The following is a 15,701-nucleotide window of genomic DNA, read 5'->3' as shown; positions in this document are numbered from 1 at the left end:
CTCCTTGTACCTAAGTCAGAATTTCCTACATTCAGAGTTGTACCCATTGCCTCTCATCTGCCCCACACACCTCCAAGGAGAGTCTCTCAATTTCCTCTACACCTTCTCATTAGGTGCCTCCCTCTGCTCATATCGCAGCAAGATCTCCTCTTAGCTTTTTCTTCTCAAGGCTTTCTCCTTCAAAACTACAAACAAACAAAAAACCAAACCAATAAACAAGAAGACCCCACCACAAGGCCACAACCTTCAGAAATCTTTAGCAAGCAGGCCTCCCGCAGTCACAGCTCGTAAAGGTTTGGAGATAATGTTTACCCTGAGAAGTCCAAAAAGCAAAGCCCTGTGATTGGCAGCTAGTTCAGCCGCAGACCCCGCATCTCCTTAGACCTGACAGCTTTGGAAGAGGCTTCTTCATTCCAGGTCGCTGTTAGAGGAAAGCAGGACAGGGCTCCGTCACTCTGCAGAGAGCCGGATTACCAGCTCAGATTGCTATAAATTCAGGCATAACATCATTCCAGAGCCAAGCACTATATGGCCTTAAATGGAAGAGACCTACAATATTTAGCAGGTCAGGAATACTATCCATTTTTGTTGATTTAAGCATATAAGAGGGTAGATTTAGATTTTGAATGCCTCTTAAGAAATACGAGATAGGGAAGCTTACTGTGAATGCTTTAAGTTTAAGTGCTCTCTGACAACTGCCAGTTATAAAACTGGGGGGAAGAAGCAGGGGTGGGGAAGGAGGGGGGGGAAAAAGGAAATAAAAAATAACAAAAAAAAATTAGCAATTTTCTTATCTTCACCTGGTATGAGCAGAATTGTGCAAAACAGGTTTGATTTTCCAGCCTGGAAAATCAGAGCACTTGCCACCTTGGTAAATCCTGACGCAACTGATCCCGCTATAGCCCGTGACCTACTAATCTGTAGATAAAAGAACTTAAGGGGCAACTAAGCTCACGCTCCTTTGCGGAAGTTGTCATTGTCTTATGAGTACTTTGCAGTCTTTCTTTTCTGCCCTGTGGCACAACTCATTTCACTGCAGAATACAGAAGGAAAAGGTTACTTTTACACAAGCAGCCTGCCCGGGAATCAGCCCACTCTATTCCCTATGGAAAAGAACTCTACAACCTGTAACATTTTACAAGCCATACAATACAGATTGCATTCACCATATTTTCCCAACAGTGCTTCTGCATAATAGGCCACGCGAGCACCATTACTGACAAGAAGAAGGTCAGGAAAAGATATGCCATTGTTTCTAATGAAATTAATAGAGGCTGATGAACCCAGACACCTTCTATTCAGACTCCACTTCAACTCCAAATTGCACAGGGAGTGAACAGTTCCTTTCCATCCATGCAGAAGTGGACATGCACGCCCAGACTAAGCAGCAGCAGGGACAGATGGAGCCACCTATTTTGGCACACAGTTGCACAGTTACAGGCTAAAAGGAAGCCTTAAAAAAAAAAAAAAAAGCCTGAGCTTTTGGATCCTACTGTTATGCTTTTTAAAAATGACAGTGACCAAGGTGAAATGCATTGTTACATTCTTGAGCACGTATTTAAAATCCTAATGGAGCACTTCGACATATCATAATACTATACATTCAGACTTCAAAAAAACAATACAGAGCTCAAACAGAATAAGTCATGGCAGAAATATAATGAGATTTGCATGAATTTACTAAGAGTATTTTTTTTTTCCTGTACTGCAGGAAAACTGAAAACGCTATTTGTTTATAGAGGAGTTAGTATATATGAATGCACACTCTTACTGAAATGCTCATGGTAAATATACATAACTTTTGCATGTCAGTAACAAAGGGATATTGCAATTCATCACTGTGCTGTTATTAATGATTTATTGAATCCTTTGTGAAATCTGCACCTGACACAGTCAGTGATTTCTGGTTCTGTCAGGCATTTAGTCATCAAAACTGACTGCATAGCAAATGACTCCTATATGCAATTTTTTTTCAGACCTAAACCACTTTCTGTTATCAGGCTTTTTAGGCATGCAGAATGAACCACAGTGCTCCTACATAACAAATAAGTTACATTCAATAAACTTGAAGCAGCACTTTTTTTCAACTTGCTGGCTTTAATAATTGTGAAAGGAATGCTCTCTCACCTCAACTCCAGTATCTTATCATGCAATCATAAGCATAATGGCTTTTTAATCATTATTCTTATTCACAGATAAAACAATCTACACCAGCAAACAAGAACACGCCACCATCCAACCCATTCTCTTCTTCTTCCCTCTGCCTAGAGGCTGCAGCAAATCATAGTCAACACCAGATCGGAGCAGCCCGATGTGAGTCCGGGATGATGAGATCCAGCAAAGAGCACCACAGCACAGCCCGTTTCATTGGTCAGGGAGCCGACTGAGCTGGCATCCCTAGGACCACACACGGCACATTCATCCTTCCAGCAAACCATTCCCTGAAGCCGAAGGAAGCTTCAAAAAGAAGTTGTGATAAGGGATGGACTGGAAAGAAAGATGTAACTCCTGCAGCCTGAGCCACTCAATGTACTAACATGGCTGATTTTATGCTTTTCAAAGAATACAATCAATATAATGCATCAACCATGTCTGTATCCAGATCATGTCTAATGTAATTGCTACCCTCCTGAGAGCTCGTCAGTGAGTTGTGCTCACCCTAATGCCACTGGACACCTTATGCTTGAATTTTATAGCCTGGCTTCGCAAGGAGCCAGGCTTCCACAACGCCCTGGCAGTCCGCCTCTCCGCCCGCCCCAGCTCTGACGACTTTTAGGCCCGCTGACCGTTTGCCAGAGAAACACGTTCCAGAGGCAGTGGCCGCCCAGGCCACCAACACGAACGTTGCTCTGAACCAGCCACCTGCTAGACAGAGATGCAGGGGGAACCTGAAGGGAAAAGGACTCAGAGGCAAGTTGTGGTAGTCCCCAGGAAGAGAGTCTCTATTAGTTCTGGTGCTTGTGGAAAGATATAGTAGTTTTCTAAACTTAGAAAAATGTATGTGGTTTATGACAAAAAAAAAAAAAAAGGAAATTTCAGTCACATGCAAACTCTTTTTTTTTTTTTCCATTAGCTGAAAGCAAAATAATGCCTTACGCACTACAGGCTATAGTTGTATCTTAGCATCACCAAACAAGGGAGCTTACTCCAGGTTTACGCACCAGACTAACAAACCACATGTGATCCTCTGCTGCACAGTTTAACAGGTGTAAAAGCAAAAACCCCTCAATGAACAAAACACCTTAAACATTTGGAAATAATTAGTAAGTGGGTAAAGCAAAAGAATACAAGTAGAAATCTAATAAATCAAACCAAACTTGTAATTCAGCACAGCAGCACACATTCCGCTTCTGTACTGACAGCTCTCGTATTTGGGTATTTTAACAGGGAAGAGGCAGGCAAATCACCTCCCAGAAGTCACTTGCAGAAACGACCAACAGCTATAAATGACGGAGGGCTACAGGAACACCAGCTACTATGCTGCCTTTCTCATTTTGTGTCCTATTAAGAAACGGAGCAGCAGTGCCTTCTTGAGCGGTTTGCACGAGTAATTTTCTTGAAACTGCTCTGTAAAGCACATGACTGCTACACTACAAAGGCACTCAGGCCAGGCCAGCAGAAATCCTGGCTACGCTCACGTGAGTATGCTGGCAACACTGACGAAATAACCTCTGCTGAGATTTTACTGGTACTACAGTTGAAAACAGAACCTATTCCAACATGAACATAGTTTCCATCACATCATAGCAGGAGCAGGAATTATTTTTTACTCAGATTAGTAAAATGCTTGACAGTTCAGACAAATTCAGCTGTCTTCTGTACCCTCTACACAATCCAATTCAGTTGCCCAAAATCAACTCAATTTGGACACAGACGATAATGCAGAGGGAAAAAAATAACCATCTGACATCGTGATTTAAGCACAGGCGGACGAGCCAATACTGCAGAGTGAATCCTGACACTCGAAACGGAATCTTCCAGAGCTGAGGAGTCTAGCCAGCAGCCAAGAATAATATTTCAGTGGTTCAGTCGATACTGCTGTAACCATGGCCTGGAGGGGTTTCCATAGCCATAACCACAGGAGTGACTGCACATTCAGTTGAAAATAGTAAAAACAGACATTTAAAAATCTATAGCTTGTAGACATCTTAAAACCAGTTTGAAAGGAGGCACAGAGGGACTTGAAAAAATGCACAGATGCTCCCATTGAGCTTGCCCTTCATCTATTTATCCTGCTGAAAGACACAGATTTGAAATAAGAACTCCACTCACTAGGAGCAATTGCCTGCTTGGAAAAAAAAAAAGGAGTAGCTTCAGCACTGAAAAGAGATGAGGTATCAGTGACACAAAGCCTGACGGATTACCCGGAGATGCAGTGGCGATACGCACTCCAATCAGGACGTTCTGAAGCACCATTTATTTCAATGTCTAGCACTCAAAGCGAGAGAAGCTCTCATGCATTTCACATATGATTTCTATTTCTTCCCTGATGTAAAACACAGTATCACACATCATGCTACAAAGAAAGGAGCCCTGCTGGTTCAAGCAGGTTTTTCCAAAAGCAAGAAAAAAAAAAGCGTTGGGGGGGCGAAATAAAAAGTATAATAGTGCACAGCTGCCAGAAGCAAGGGGTCACTGCTGAGGAGGGGAGGCACAGCACATTCAGTTTGCTAGATTTTCCCTTAAAAGAATGTCAATAAAAAGCCCTGCCAAGCGTGTTGGAAGCAGAACGTCCTGCCAGGCGTCGAACCACCGGAGTCACGGCAGGGACATCGCGCCCCAGAGCAGCTCGCAGCCAGCGCCCCGCCGCGGGGACGGGCGGGGGACGCCGCCGGGCACCGGCCGGGCAGCGTCCGGCGAAGGGCGGCCCGGCCTCGCCGCGCCCCGCGGACACCGCCGCGGACCGGGCTCCGGAGACGCCGTTCCAGCCAAGCAGCCATATTAGGAATCGGCCCGACAACCAGACTGACTGACTGACTGACTGACTGACTGGGAGGGCCGCCGGGGCCGAGCGGAGGGGGCGGCGGCCCCGCAAGCCCCGCGGCCCGGCCCGGCCGCCTCGTCCCGCGGACGGCGGCCGCTTCCCCCCGGCGGCCCGGGCGGGGCGGGGCGGGGCGCGACGGCCGCCGGACAGAGAAGAAAAAGTTCGCGACGCCTCCCGGGGAGGCACCCACGGGGGGACACACGGGGGAGCGCGGCCCGGCTGGCCCCGGGACGCGAACCGGGCGCGCTCCGCGGAGACAGCCCACCCCGGGGGAGCCCGCCCGCGGGCCCTGCCCCGCCTCGTCACCCACCTTCTTCCGGGGCTGCCATTTCATCATATTTGTAGAGCGGGGACGCGGAGCATCAAGGTCGCGCTTGGGTGCCGGCGGCGAGCGCAGCGGGGCCGCAGCCCGCGGTCATGCTGCCCGGCCCCGCCGCGAGGCCCGCGCCGCGCCCCGCCGCGCCCGCGGGAGAGGAGCCGGCCCCGCCGGGCGGGCCATAGGAGCGGGGCTCTCCTCAGCCGGCGGCGGCCAGCCCCGCCGCTGCGCTCCGCCGCCGCGCCCCGCCAGCGCCAGCACCCGCCTTCACGCCCGCGGCCCGCAGGGAACCGCAGCTCCCGGGCACATCGCGCAGCGGCCGCCCTGCACCGAGTGTGCGGCGAGCGCGAGCCCCGGCGCCGCTGCGGGAGGCAGAGACGGGCGCGGGCGCCGGCAGAGCCCGCCGCGCGCCGCCGGGAGCCCCCGCGTCCTGCCCCCGCCCCGCCCCCCGCGCGCCCCGCCCCGCCCCGCCCCGGGCCCGGTGCCGAGGCCGCCGCAGGCCCAGAGGCGGGCGGGTCTCCGGGGCGCACAAAGGCGCCGGGAGCGATAGGCCTCCGCTCCCCGGCCCGTCCGGCAGCTCCGAGCCGGGCTCCGGTGGGGCTGGGAGCGGCGCGGCTGCGGAGGCGCAAACTGGAAGGATTTAGCAAACCGGAGGCGCGGAAAGGAGGGGTTGGTGCCACCCTGCTCTCTCGTGGCCAGCCTCGAACAGAGAGGGCAGGATATCGTGCACTTGCAGCCTCAGGTTTGGTAGCACGGGCTCACCTACCCCTTTGAACTCTAACTTAGAGTTAAAATGCCAGGTGTGGGACTAGTCAGCAAAGCTGGTGGGCTTCTACTCTTTTAATTTCCTTGCCACAAATAAAAATTGCAAACAAAACCTAGCTCAAGAGATCTGGCTTCTTCCGCTACCAGCACCCATGTCATGTCAAGCCCCTTTGCATCCCAGTCTCATACAGAAAAGCAGCAAAATAAAGCCATTCTCCCTCACACTTTTTTCCCAGAGTAGAATCCAAGACAGGGGTTTGAAGCAGTCTGTGGTTTACTCATGATGCTCCAAAATGCAGAAGCTCAGGGTTCACCAGAGGAAAGAGTGTTTTGGTTCTTGGAAATGTTTTAAGGCAATACTGGAAAGGCTCAGATCATCCGCAGAAAAGCTAGAAATCCTGCCAGGTGTTAAAGCCGAACAATCAAAGCAATGACAAGACCAAAGTAACCCTGCCTTGCAGTGTTCGCAACACAGTACAAAACATGATCCCTAGAGCGGGCAGCAGAAGATATTTTGGGGAGAACAGCTTGTTCTGTTCTTTGAGCTCACATCCAGGGGAAAGGGATGAACCATCTAGGAGGAAACTGGATTGTCCCGTGTAATTTCCTATGCAATGCACCTGTTTCTTCTGCTCATCCTGGATTGTCTCATGTGCATTGAGGGAAATCGCAGCTTTCCCTCCATGTTGCAGAAGCGTTTGGATTGTTATAGTGGAAGAAAACCAAAGGAGACATACCAATCCCAGCACCTGTGCAGTATTCACTGGGGCCTGAAGCAAAATCCTTAATACATCTTCTGTATCCATCAAATTGAGAAACATCTTAAAAAAAAAAGTTCTTGACATCCCATGTGCTGTTGTTACAGTATACTGCTGTTGTACAGCACCTGTAAAAGTTGTTAGATTGAAATCAATCCAGACAATTTCTGGATGAAAAAGATGCAGGATTCAAAATGCAGTCCATAAAGTGCATTCTTACCAACATCCTGCTGTAGGATGCAAGATCTGATTTGATTCTAAGCAGCTCTGGCTTTTCTCCCTGGTAGTAGCATTATTTATTTTACTGAAATGTAAATTTTTCTCTAGGCAAAGAGAAATCTGCTGTCTTTTCTTTCTCCAGTAAATGAAGCAGAATAAACTTCTTATAGGAATTGCTATTAAAGTGGGTCACCAAAAAAGAAAATTCCACTCGCTGAAATGTGCAACCCAGTGTTTTACTCTCTCCCTAGTATTCTTCCAAGAAAGTGGCCAAGACTTGCAAAAAAAGGGAGCTATTCATTCCTGGGAGAGGATGACAGAGAAGGAGGTCCGTGTCACTGTCCCATTCATTTGCTTCACAGGGTCAAGTGTCACTTGTCTGTGATTTAACAGGCTGACCCTCCTCGAGGTTCGCAGTCAGTCAGCGCCTCCAGCAGAGCTGAGACGGCAGCATGGGGGTCACAGGTGAAACGCGGTAAGAGCACACAGTGCCGCTCGTGAAGAACAGAAGACACAAGGCAGAACACCGGAGAGATGCAGCGTCTTGTCTCTCATTTGCTTGTTAGTTTAACCATAAGTTTATTGCTGGAATATCTGTATGGTTTCAGCTTTTATTGTGGCCTGAGTATTTGTGCCGCCGTGCTTTCCGCACGGATAACCATGCTGCAGATAGAAGGCAAAGCTGGGCAGCTCAAGCATTCTGGTCACCTCTGAAAAGCAGGTTATGCTAAAATGGCAAAGCTTTAGCCTGAGCACTTGGTACTCTTCGGAGACAATTCTCTAAAAACTGAACAGACAGTCTCAGGAGAGTTAAAAATCCTCACTACATGAACGCAACACAATTTAACTGGGTTTTATATTATTGAAGTGGTGCAGAGTCGTAGTTTTCATTGGTACAATGAACGACCAACAGTGCAGCGTCTCAGAGGTAAACGATAAATTTAATGGCAAAATGTAGTATCAAAACATAGATCAACAAATATTCGCTGCTAGGTTCCTTGGACATGTAACAGTCAGCTTCTCTTCGTTGCAGTTCCTCAGTCCTGAAGGATGGTGTGCCTCACGTCACATGGAGGCAAGAGCAGCTAACTCATACAGGGTGTTTCAGCTCGGAGCCCCTGTGGTCAGGGGCTGCATCCCTTCCACAATGACTGCACGTATTCTGGACCAAAGGCAAAGCTCAGGCAATGGTTCCAGAACAGATGAGCCCAGGGCGCAAAGCCACCTTAAGGAGCCCCCATCTTGTCCGGCGCCACCCTTGAACACCTGCTCTCAGTTCTGCGTTTCTGTTCACACACCTTCACCTGGATTACTGACAGTACTTGTGGCAGCATGCTATAAATTCAACTGCCAAGAAGATGCAAGTGAAAAATGAAGCTTTGAAAAGCAGTAGGGACAGAAAAGAACAGGTGTGGCAGTGCAGAAGAGGACCTCCATCTGGTTTTATTCATCACAGCTAGCGTATCATGGAGCTATGTTCTTCTATTATACTAAGAGTAGCGCCAGTGTGCCCTGAAAGTCATTCATTTCCATAAATTTAAAAACTAGCACTGATGATTCTGAAGAGTTCTGCAAATGGCAGAGTCGATACTCGAGTAAAGAAAATAAACGCTCCGAATCAGACAATGCCATTTACCACGATGCTGTCAGAAAGAAGCTTAATTTAATTCACGGACAGATTGCAAAATGTGTTGTTTTGACATGATCAACAGGAGGTTTTTGAAATTCTTCCTGAGTAAAGATAATTAACAGGAAGCAAAGCAGGCGCTGTGCATATACACCTGTCACAAAAGGGAGTGAGCTGGCTCACTCTTCATCTTAATTCTTACTCCAGTGATTGGCATTTCTGCTATATTTAAACCTCTTTTTTCTCTGCTGTTGAAAAAAGAAATCATGTTGGCACTATTTTCAAAGCCATAGAAAATATCCAGAATAAAGGCAGTATAAATGCCTGGCATCTGAGGGAAACGGCAACTATTATTCACTCTTTCACAGTCAGAGAGTAATCTGGATTATTTAAGATAAAGAAAATGCAGTATGATTTTTGGTTTTGTATTTAAGGTCCCAGTTTTTCTTCCCAGGTTGGAAGCCACTCCGTATGCAGTGATTTAATTGCCATAAAATGCTGAAACCATCCTCTTATGCTGGTAGCTTCCATCTCCTCCATCATGAGAAGGGAATCCTCATGTCTATTTCAAAGCAAACCGACTCATTTGCTCAAGTAATCAGCAAAGCCGAGAAAATGCAAGGCCTAGTGCTCTGTCAAGTTCAGTCTGAGTCAGTGGACAAGTTGTGTAATAATACAAATACAAAGTAAAAGATAATGTTGGTCCATCAAAGTTAAACACCTTTCAGCTCATTAAAGGTGAAATGGCTGGTAGGTAACAGTCGGCTCCCCTGCCCAGCAGCCTGGCTCAGAATACCGCCCGTCTCTGGAGGGCCATGCGCCGTCATTTCCCATACACTCACAGAGCCTGTCACACGTTACTGACGTCTCTTCTCTGCGAGAAATAGCATTATGAGTCCATCCTGAGTGAACGGTGCAGACTTCTGGACACTGACAGGAGCTCTCAGGGAAGAGAGTTTTCTCTTCCAAACATACATCAATAAGGAATAAACATGTTTTATTCCTTCCAATATTTACAGTGAATAACGGTCACCATTTTGGCTGGTTGGCACAAAGCCATTCAGCAAAACGACTGGCTACACCAGTACCTGTTTGGTTTTTGCCCCCTTTCCCTGATTTACTGGTATTTGTAAAATTTGGACTGTGGATCTGACAGTCGAGTGTATTATGCCAAATACCTGTTCCTTTTCTCCTAAAGACATTGACTAACATAGAAGAAAGCTGTGTGTTATTAAGAGATACCTGATACTAGATCTCAATCTTACAACTCAGTGAAAAAAAAGCTTTTAAAGTGTCTTTTTCAAATTAATCTTTTGCAAAAACTTAGAACTATTTGATGTACTGTCCCCTTTCCTGCATAACCCTTCATTTTTAATAACTTTTAAGTTCTAACACCTTTGTTGCACCTTGAAATTCCCTCTATTCAACTGAAGTGCATCACCTAGAAGTAATCACATATACTGCATGTAGAAAAAAGTCCCGTTGGAGACGGCTTGGTGAGCAGACTGCAGGTGGGGCTCTCCAAAGGGCATGAGAATTCAGTTCATTGTGTCATTCTACAGTTCAGCAAGCAGCTCAGTTGGACAGTATTCCGCAAGTACATAGAGATTTAGAGTCACAACTTGACCTTATGATGTACAATTTCCTGTGAACTCACTGAACTAGTAGTCTGAAAGATACCAGCATTTTAACAGTTAACAATGCACCAACACAGCAAGAGGGATGTAGATCAAGCTCCTAATAGCCAAGTCCCTTGGCAAATTCATGAGGCATAATAAAATCAAATCCTCTTATTTCTGAATTTATTAAAACAGCCTTCAATTCATTACAATGATTCTGTGTCTATCACTTTGTCTGCCTCGAACACACGCTGAACACAAATACAGCACCTTGCAATTGTTTAAAGATCAGATAGAGCACACTTGGTCTGAGCTACTGCAGCTGCTAAGCAAGTGTGGACTACAAAAGGGAAGGAGTATTTCAGAAAATTCCCCTAGTCTGGAAGAAAGGAACTCCCTTGAAGCGTAGTAATTGGTGTGCTGCAATTATGGGAAGAATCTCCCTTTTCTAGATTACCCAAAATCAGCAAATGCTAACTCATCTCTAGATGTTAATTTATAGCAAGTTCTTGTGCAACTTAAAATCAAAATTTACTTCCAGCCTCCAGGCTAAAGGTGCTTTGGGCACACGATCTACCATTCCTTTCTCACATAGGAAGACAGAAGTATGAATTTCAACTACAGGTGCTGGGGTCGCTTAGCATTATTATTGTACATGCGTCAGAGAGAGTGCACAGAAAAGGGCAAGAATACAGTAGGCTAGGAAAGCAATCCAAGGTCCTACAAAGTTTCTGCATATTATGCTGGTTTTCTGGTCCATTTACCTTTTGTTCCTGTTGCACTTTGCTACTGGACTATAGCATTTGGCCCTGTTCTCCTGATAATAAAGACTGACTGTTCTATGCTCTTTAGCAGTAGCACGGATTATTTTCATTATTAGGTTACCTGGGGTTCACATCTCAGCAGCTGACTCTCTTCAAAAGACTGAAATCACTGCAGAAAATACTTTGTTTAGTCAAGCAGAAAAAGCTCTTTTCACAGGGGTATAATCCAGGCTGAAAAACCAAGGAGAGGGCTTTGAAAAATGGGGATATACTTACCTGGAAAATACCACTTCTGAGAGGAGAAGCAGCTGAGAAAAACTGGTTGCTTAACACTAATTAGAGAGTTGTAGCACGATTTAACACAAAGATGCAGAACTGAAATGAAGATAAGGAAAAAGCCTACAGCATTTATTACTGGCAACTGGATTAATGAAGCTGGAGGGGCAAGGGAGGGAGGTGGTCACACAGGCCAAATTATCTGAGGGCTTTAGGTTCCTGTTACTAATTACAAATTATTCTGTGGTACCATGAAATGATCAAATAGGTCGATACAAGATTAGCGCTAATCTTATTGTGATACAGAGTCCCCTCCCAAGTACTGATGCCTGAGCTGGGACTTAGGGAATAGACTCTTGCACAGATACCTCTTCCTTGCTGGTCACAGGGAACACAGGACACTGCATGGCATGTTTCTCTCCTTGTGATTCATAACCTGGCTTCCAGGCAGTCATTGTAAATACTTTACTCAGAAAGCAAATCTAGCTTGGAGTGGTATTTGCTTAGTACCAGGGGGACCAACCAGATGCCCTTCAAAGGTCCCTTCCAACCCCAACCATTCTATGATTATACGGTTCTGTAACACGTATCATCAACAAGCAGCAAGTATTCCCACCAAAGATATGCCTGCAGTGCAGAGATGGGTACGCCAGGAATGTGTATGGAAAGTAATCCCACCCAGAACCACGGATCTTTGGAGGGCCAGCACATGCATGCCCATGTTTTCTACATCATTTGGGGCTTTTGCCCTAAAATTAGGCAGTTCTGTTTTAATTAATGGACCAAGTCTTGTGATAAAACACCATCTGTTTCACACCCTTTGGGAAATAAATGGTGGAACACTGTGTCATTCTCTATGCTGCCCTTTGGTATTCCAAATGAGAGCCCTACTCCATGCCTTGTAGAAGGAAAGGGGAAAAGGGGAGGAAAGGGGAGGAAAGGGGAGGAAAGGGGAGGAAAGGGGAGGAAAGGGGAGGAAAGGGGAGGAAGGGGGAGGAAGGGGGAGGAAGGGGGAGGAAGGGGGAGGAAGGGGGAGGAAGGGGGAGGAAGGGGGAGGAAGGGGGAGGAAGGGGAAGGAAGGGGGAGGAAGGGGGAGGAAGGGGGAAGGAGGACGGGGGAGGAAAGGGGAGGAGGGGGAGGAAGGGGGAAGCGGGAAGGGTGAAGGGGGAAGGGAAGGCAAAAGAAGAGAACACCATACTGCTTCATTTCATCATCTTTCCTTTCACAGCATAGCTAGAGAGTCTCTGTTGGCACCTTGACTGTGACTGTAAGTATTTCTGCATGCACATCTAGGTACTACTTCTACCTATACATATAAGACAGAAAAGGTGCAAGGAAACAAGCACTATCACAGAGTGAGGAACAGAGAAGGCCTTGATGTTCTGCAGGCACAGTTCAGCAACAGCTAAATCATTTATGTGTTATCAGCACTCTTTCGGTCACAAATCTAAAACAAAGCACCGTTCAGTCTGCTATGAAGAAAATCAGCTCCATCCCAGCCAAACCCAGTATACTGCATGTCCAATACTTCAACAAGCAATATGTATGCAGAATACATAAATAACTTCCAGGTCTCCACATGAGGAATTAGAAAGAATTCTGTCCACACAAGGGTGAGTCTAATATTAACAGAATAACCATGCAAACTCATCTGCAGCAGGGAAAAACAGCGACAAAGCACGGGGAAGAATGAATTAAATTCACATGGAGATTCTGATTCTTCGTGGGCACACACTTAAGCTGATATTCTGTAATATTCAGGGATCAATATGGGGACAAAATCCTTCTTTATTTGCAAGGGAAATGCTAATTATATACTGCACCCTGCAAGACAGAGATGGGGAACTTCCAGATCATGAAGCCTAAGGATGAAAGTTTCAGCTACAAATAGAAATTTTATGGCTAGTGACTGTATTCACCAAGAGAAGCATTATTTAAATGTAATGCTGTGCCTGTGAAATATTTATGTGATAATCTTATGGCAAAATATGTATTTCTGTAGTTTTTTGGATAGGAAATATATAAAAAATTTTAACTATATCTTACCAAGGAAGGTGTTTGCTTTCAAACTGTTGATTGTGACTCTTATTGGCTTAAGAAGCTTCAGCTCCTTCATTACATGATTCTGAGGAGAAAAGATGGTGTTTGGCACCTGCTTCTTATTATGACATCCCCCTCCCTTTTTCCATAGGAAACACAATTACTGCTGCTATGGAGACAAGTGTAATTCAGTCAAGATGTGGGTCAAAGTAATACTCGGGAGGCAAAGATTTACCAAAAAGTATCCTTTTTGCTATCTGTCCTCTCCTGGAGAAGGGTCTTCTCCCAGTCTTCCCTTGCTGACTTCCATCATCGTCTGCTGTCTCAAGTACAAAATTCAAAGAGCCAAATAAATCACCTGTAACTATCTAACACATGCATCACACAGGCCGCTGATCTGCCTCCTCGCAAGGACGGTGACAATGGGGGAATCTGCACATGCCACAGTGGACCCACCTGTTGCTCACAAAGGGACTGGCATCCTCCGAGGGACAGGTTCAGTCACCTCCTCTGCAAGAATATTTCTGCAGATTCTAAAGAAATATTGCTTGAGGTTGAGGGGGGGAAACATCCTTCTACCTCAGAGCACTGAAACTGTGCCTTATTTTTCAGGGCATGTCATTTATTGGTTTTTGATGGTAGAACTAAGTGTGCAACAGGCACCTTCCAAATCTTTAAGAATAGTACTGTTCCCAAAGAACCCACAATACTACACAGAGAGCCGAGAAGAGGCATTAAGGGAAGGAAAGCAGTATTACCTGGGCATACTGGAAATGAATTGATTATAACTAGTACTAGATAGCCTTATGCATGCCCACGGCAGAAGTGGAGTGACACTAAGTCATTGCTGTAATTCCAGGCAAGCAGTTAATATCAAAGGAGGAAATTTCATGACCAAAGTTGTTGCATTCAGATTTTTTCTAAGCAAGGAGAAAATCCAGGCAGCCCAGGCTGTGCGTTCATCCTAGCAGGATCATCTCACTCCATCGTTTTCCTTGCCCGTCTTTATCCTGAGAATATAAACTGATGGAAATGTCTGTCACTATTCATTGTAGTAAAAACAACTAGTTTTCCATGACCCTTTGGACCTTCTCACCTCATGTCTTTATTTACGAGGATGCTCTGAGACTTGTAATCAGTTTAGGCTTTGCTTCCCGACATTTCCTGAGTGCACATTTTCTAATGCTATGGATACATGCATAATCTGATCATATTGCAGGTGAAAAGTGCTACCCAGCTTTAAGAGCTTTTGTCTTTCTGCCCTTAAAACTGAGATTCTTGTATACCTCTTTCTGACTTCAGTTTTCTTTTTTTTTTTCCCCCTGACCACCCACAAGTTACGTAGGTCTCGTTCTAGCTGGATATGCTAAAAGCACTGGCAAGTGGCTTTTAGCACAAACAAGTTAAACATCTGAGAGGAGGAGACCGGTAGTAAGAACCAGCTGTCAAGGAAATTAGTTGTTTCTTTAGTGACACTGCTAATTTGATCAAAAAACTTGACAAATACAGCTTGACCTCACACACAGGTAAGGCTTCCGGTCAAATATGCATTGCTATTTCAGAGCAGACACAGGCAGCCAGGGCTTTCCCTTGCTGGAAAAGCCAGAAGTGTCCTGTCCCTACATAGTTCAGTTCCATGGGATCTTTCCTACTGTATAAGTTTAAACAACTCATTAAAAACCCCAAAGGAAGCAGGTTCAACTCGCAGGCTAGTCCTGCTTCTCCTGCCAGAAACAAAGGGGCTGCAGGGCAGGAGGGCAGGAGGAAGAGTAAAGAGCAGAGAGAAAAAGCACGCATGGGAAAGGAAGCAACACGCTGGAGAGGGAGAGAAGAGAGGACATGCATCTGTGTTTCCGTGCGTGTCTGTGTGTGCTCATGCACGTGTGGGTCTCTGTTCTTGCAACACCTCATCTGCCCAATTAAACAGCAGCGCTGATGGACTCCAAAGAACTGGCAGCGATGCTATGGAGCCATGGATTAGACGGGGGAATACACAGGGAGTACTGTCAGTCAGAGGGGGGAAGGGGACCTCATGAACGGGGAATGTGGAAATAAATATTTTTGACTGTAAGCAGAATTCAAAGGCAACCACAATTTCATTCCATGTTCCAATATTCACAATATTCCCTCACGTCCCCGAGAAATGTTCCCAAATGCTGTAGGTCTTTGAGGAAACTCTCCCGTTTCACATGCCAGTGATTTTAGAGAGGATGCTGCTGTTCATGTATTTGAAAGCCGCTCTTTCTTCCTCACCTCCCTCCCTGCTCCTGCTTGTTGCCAAGCAACCCCAGCCGTTCTGCAGGACCTGCCTTTTAGCCACCAGCAGCTTAAAC

At 46.1% G+C, this 15,701-nt stretch overlaps 1 protein-coding gene across 3 annotated transcripts in view; it reads right to left on the bottom strand.

Moving 5' to 3' along the window:
• The window catches only part of TTC28 (tetratricopeptide repeat domain 28), a 197,662-nt gene that overhangs the window by 124,556 nt on the left and 57,405 nt on the right, over positions 1–15,701 (bottom strand). Inside the window, exon 1 of one of the 3 annotated variants that reach the window (XM_075110411.1) lies at positions 5,295–5,731. The exons of the other annotated variants lie outside the window; for them this stretch is intronic. Coding sequence (XP_074966512.1) covers positions 5,295–5,321 — 27 coding nt within the window. The 5' untranslated portion in view covers positions 5,322–5,731. Of the gene's footprint in view, positions 1–5,294; positions 5,732–15,701 lie in introns of those variants that run through there. 3 annotated transcript variants of the gene reach the window in all.

The sequence above is a fragment of the Phalacrocorax aristotelis genome, chromosome 15 (genome assembly GCF_949628215.1).
Source record: "Phalacrocorax aristotelis chromosome 15, bGulAri2.1, whole genome shotgun sequence".
Taxonomy (NCBI): Eukaryota; Metazoa; Chordata; class Aves; order Suliformes; family Phalacrocoracidae; genus Phalacrocorax; species Phalacrocorax aristotelis.
The sequence above is the reverse complement of the archived record's forward strand: the minus strand, read 5'-3'. Positions and strand labels throughout refer to the sequence as shown.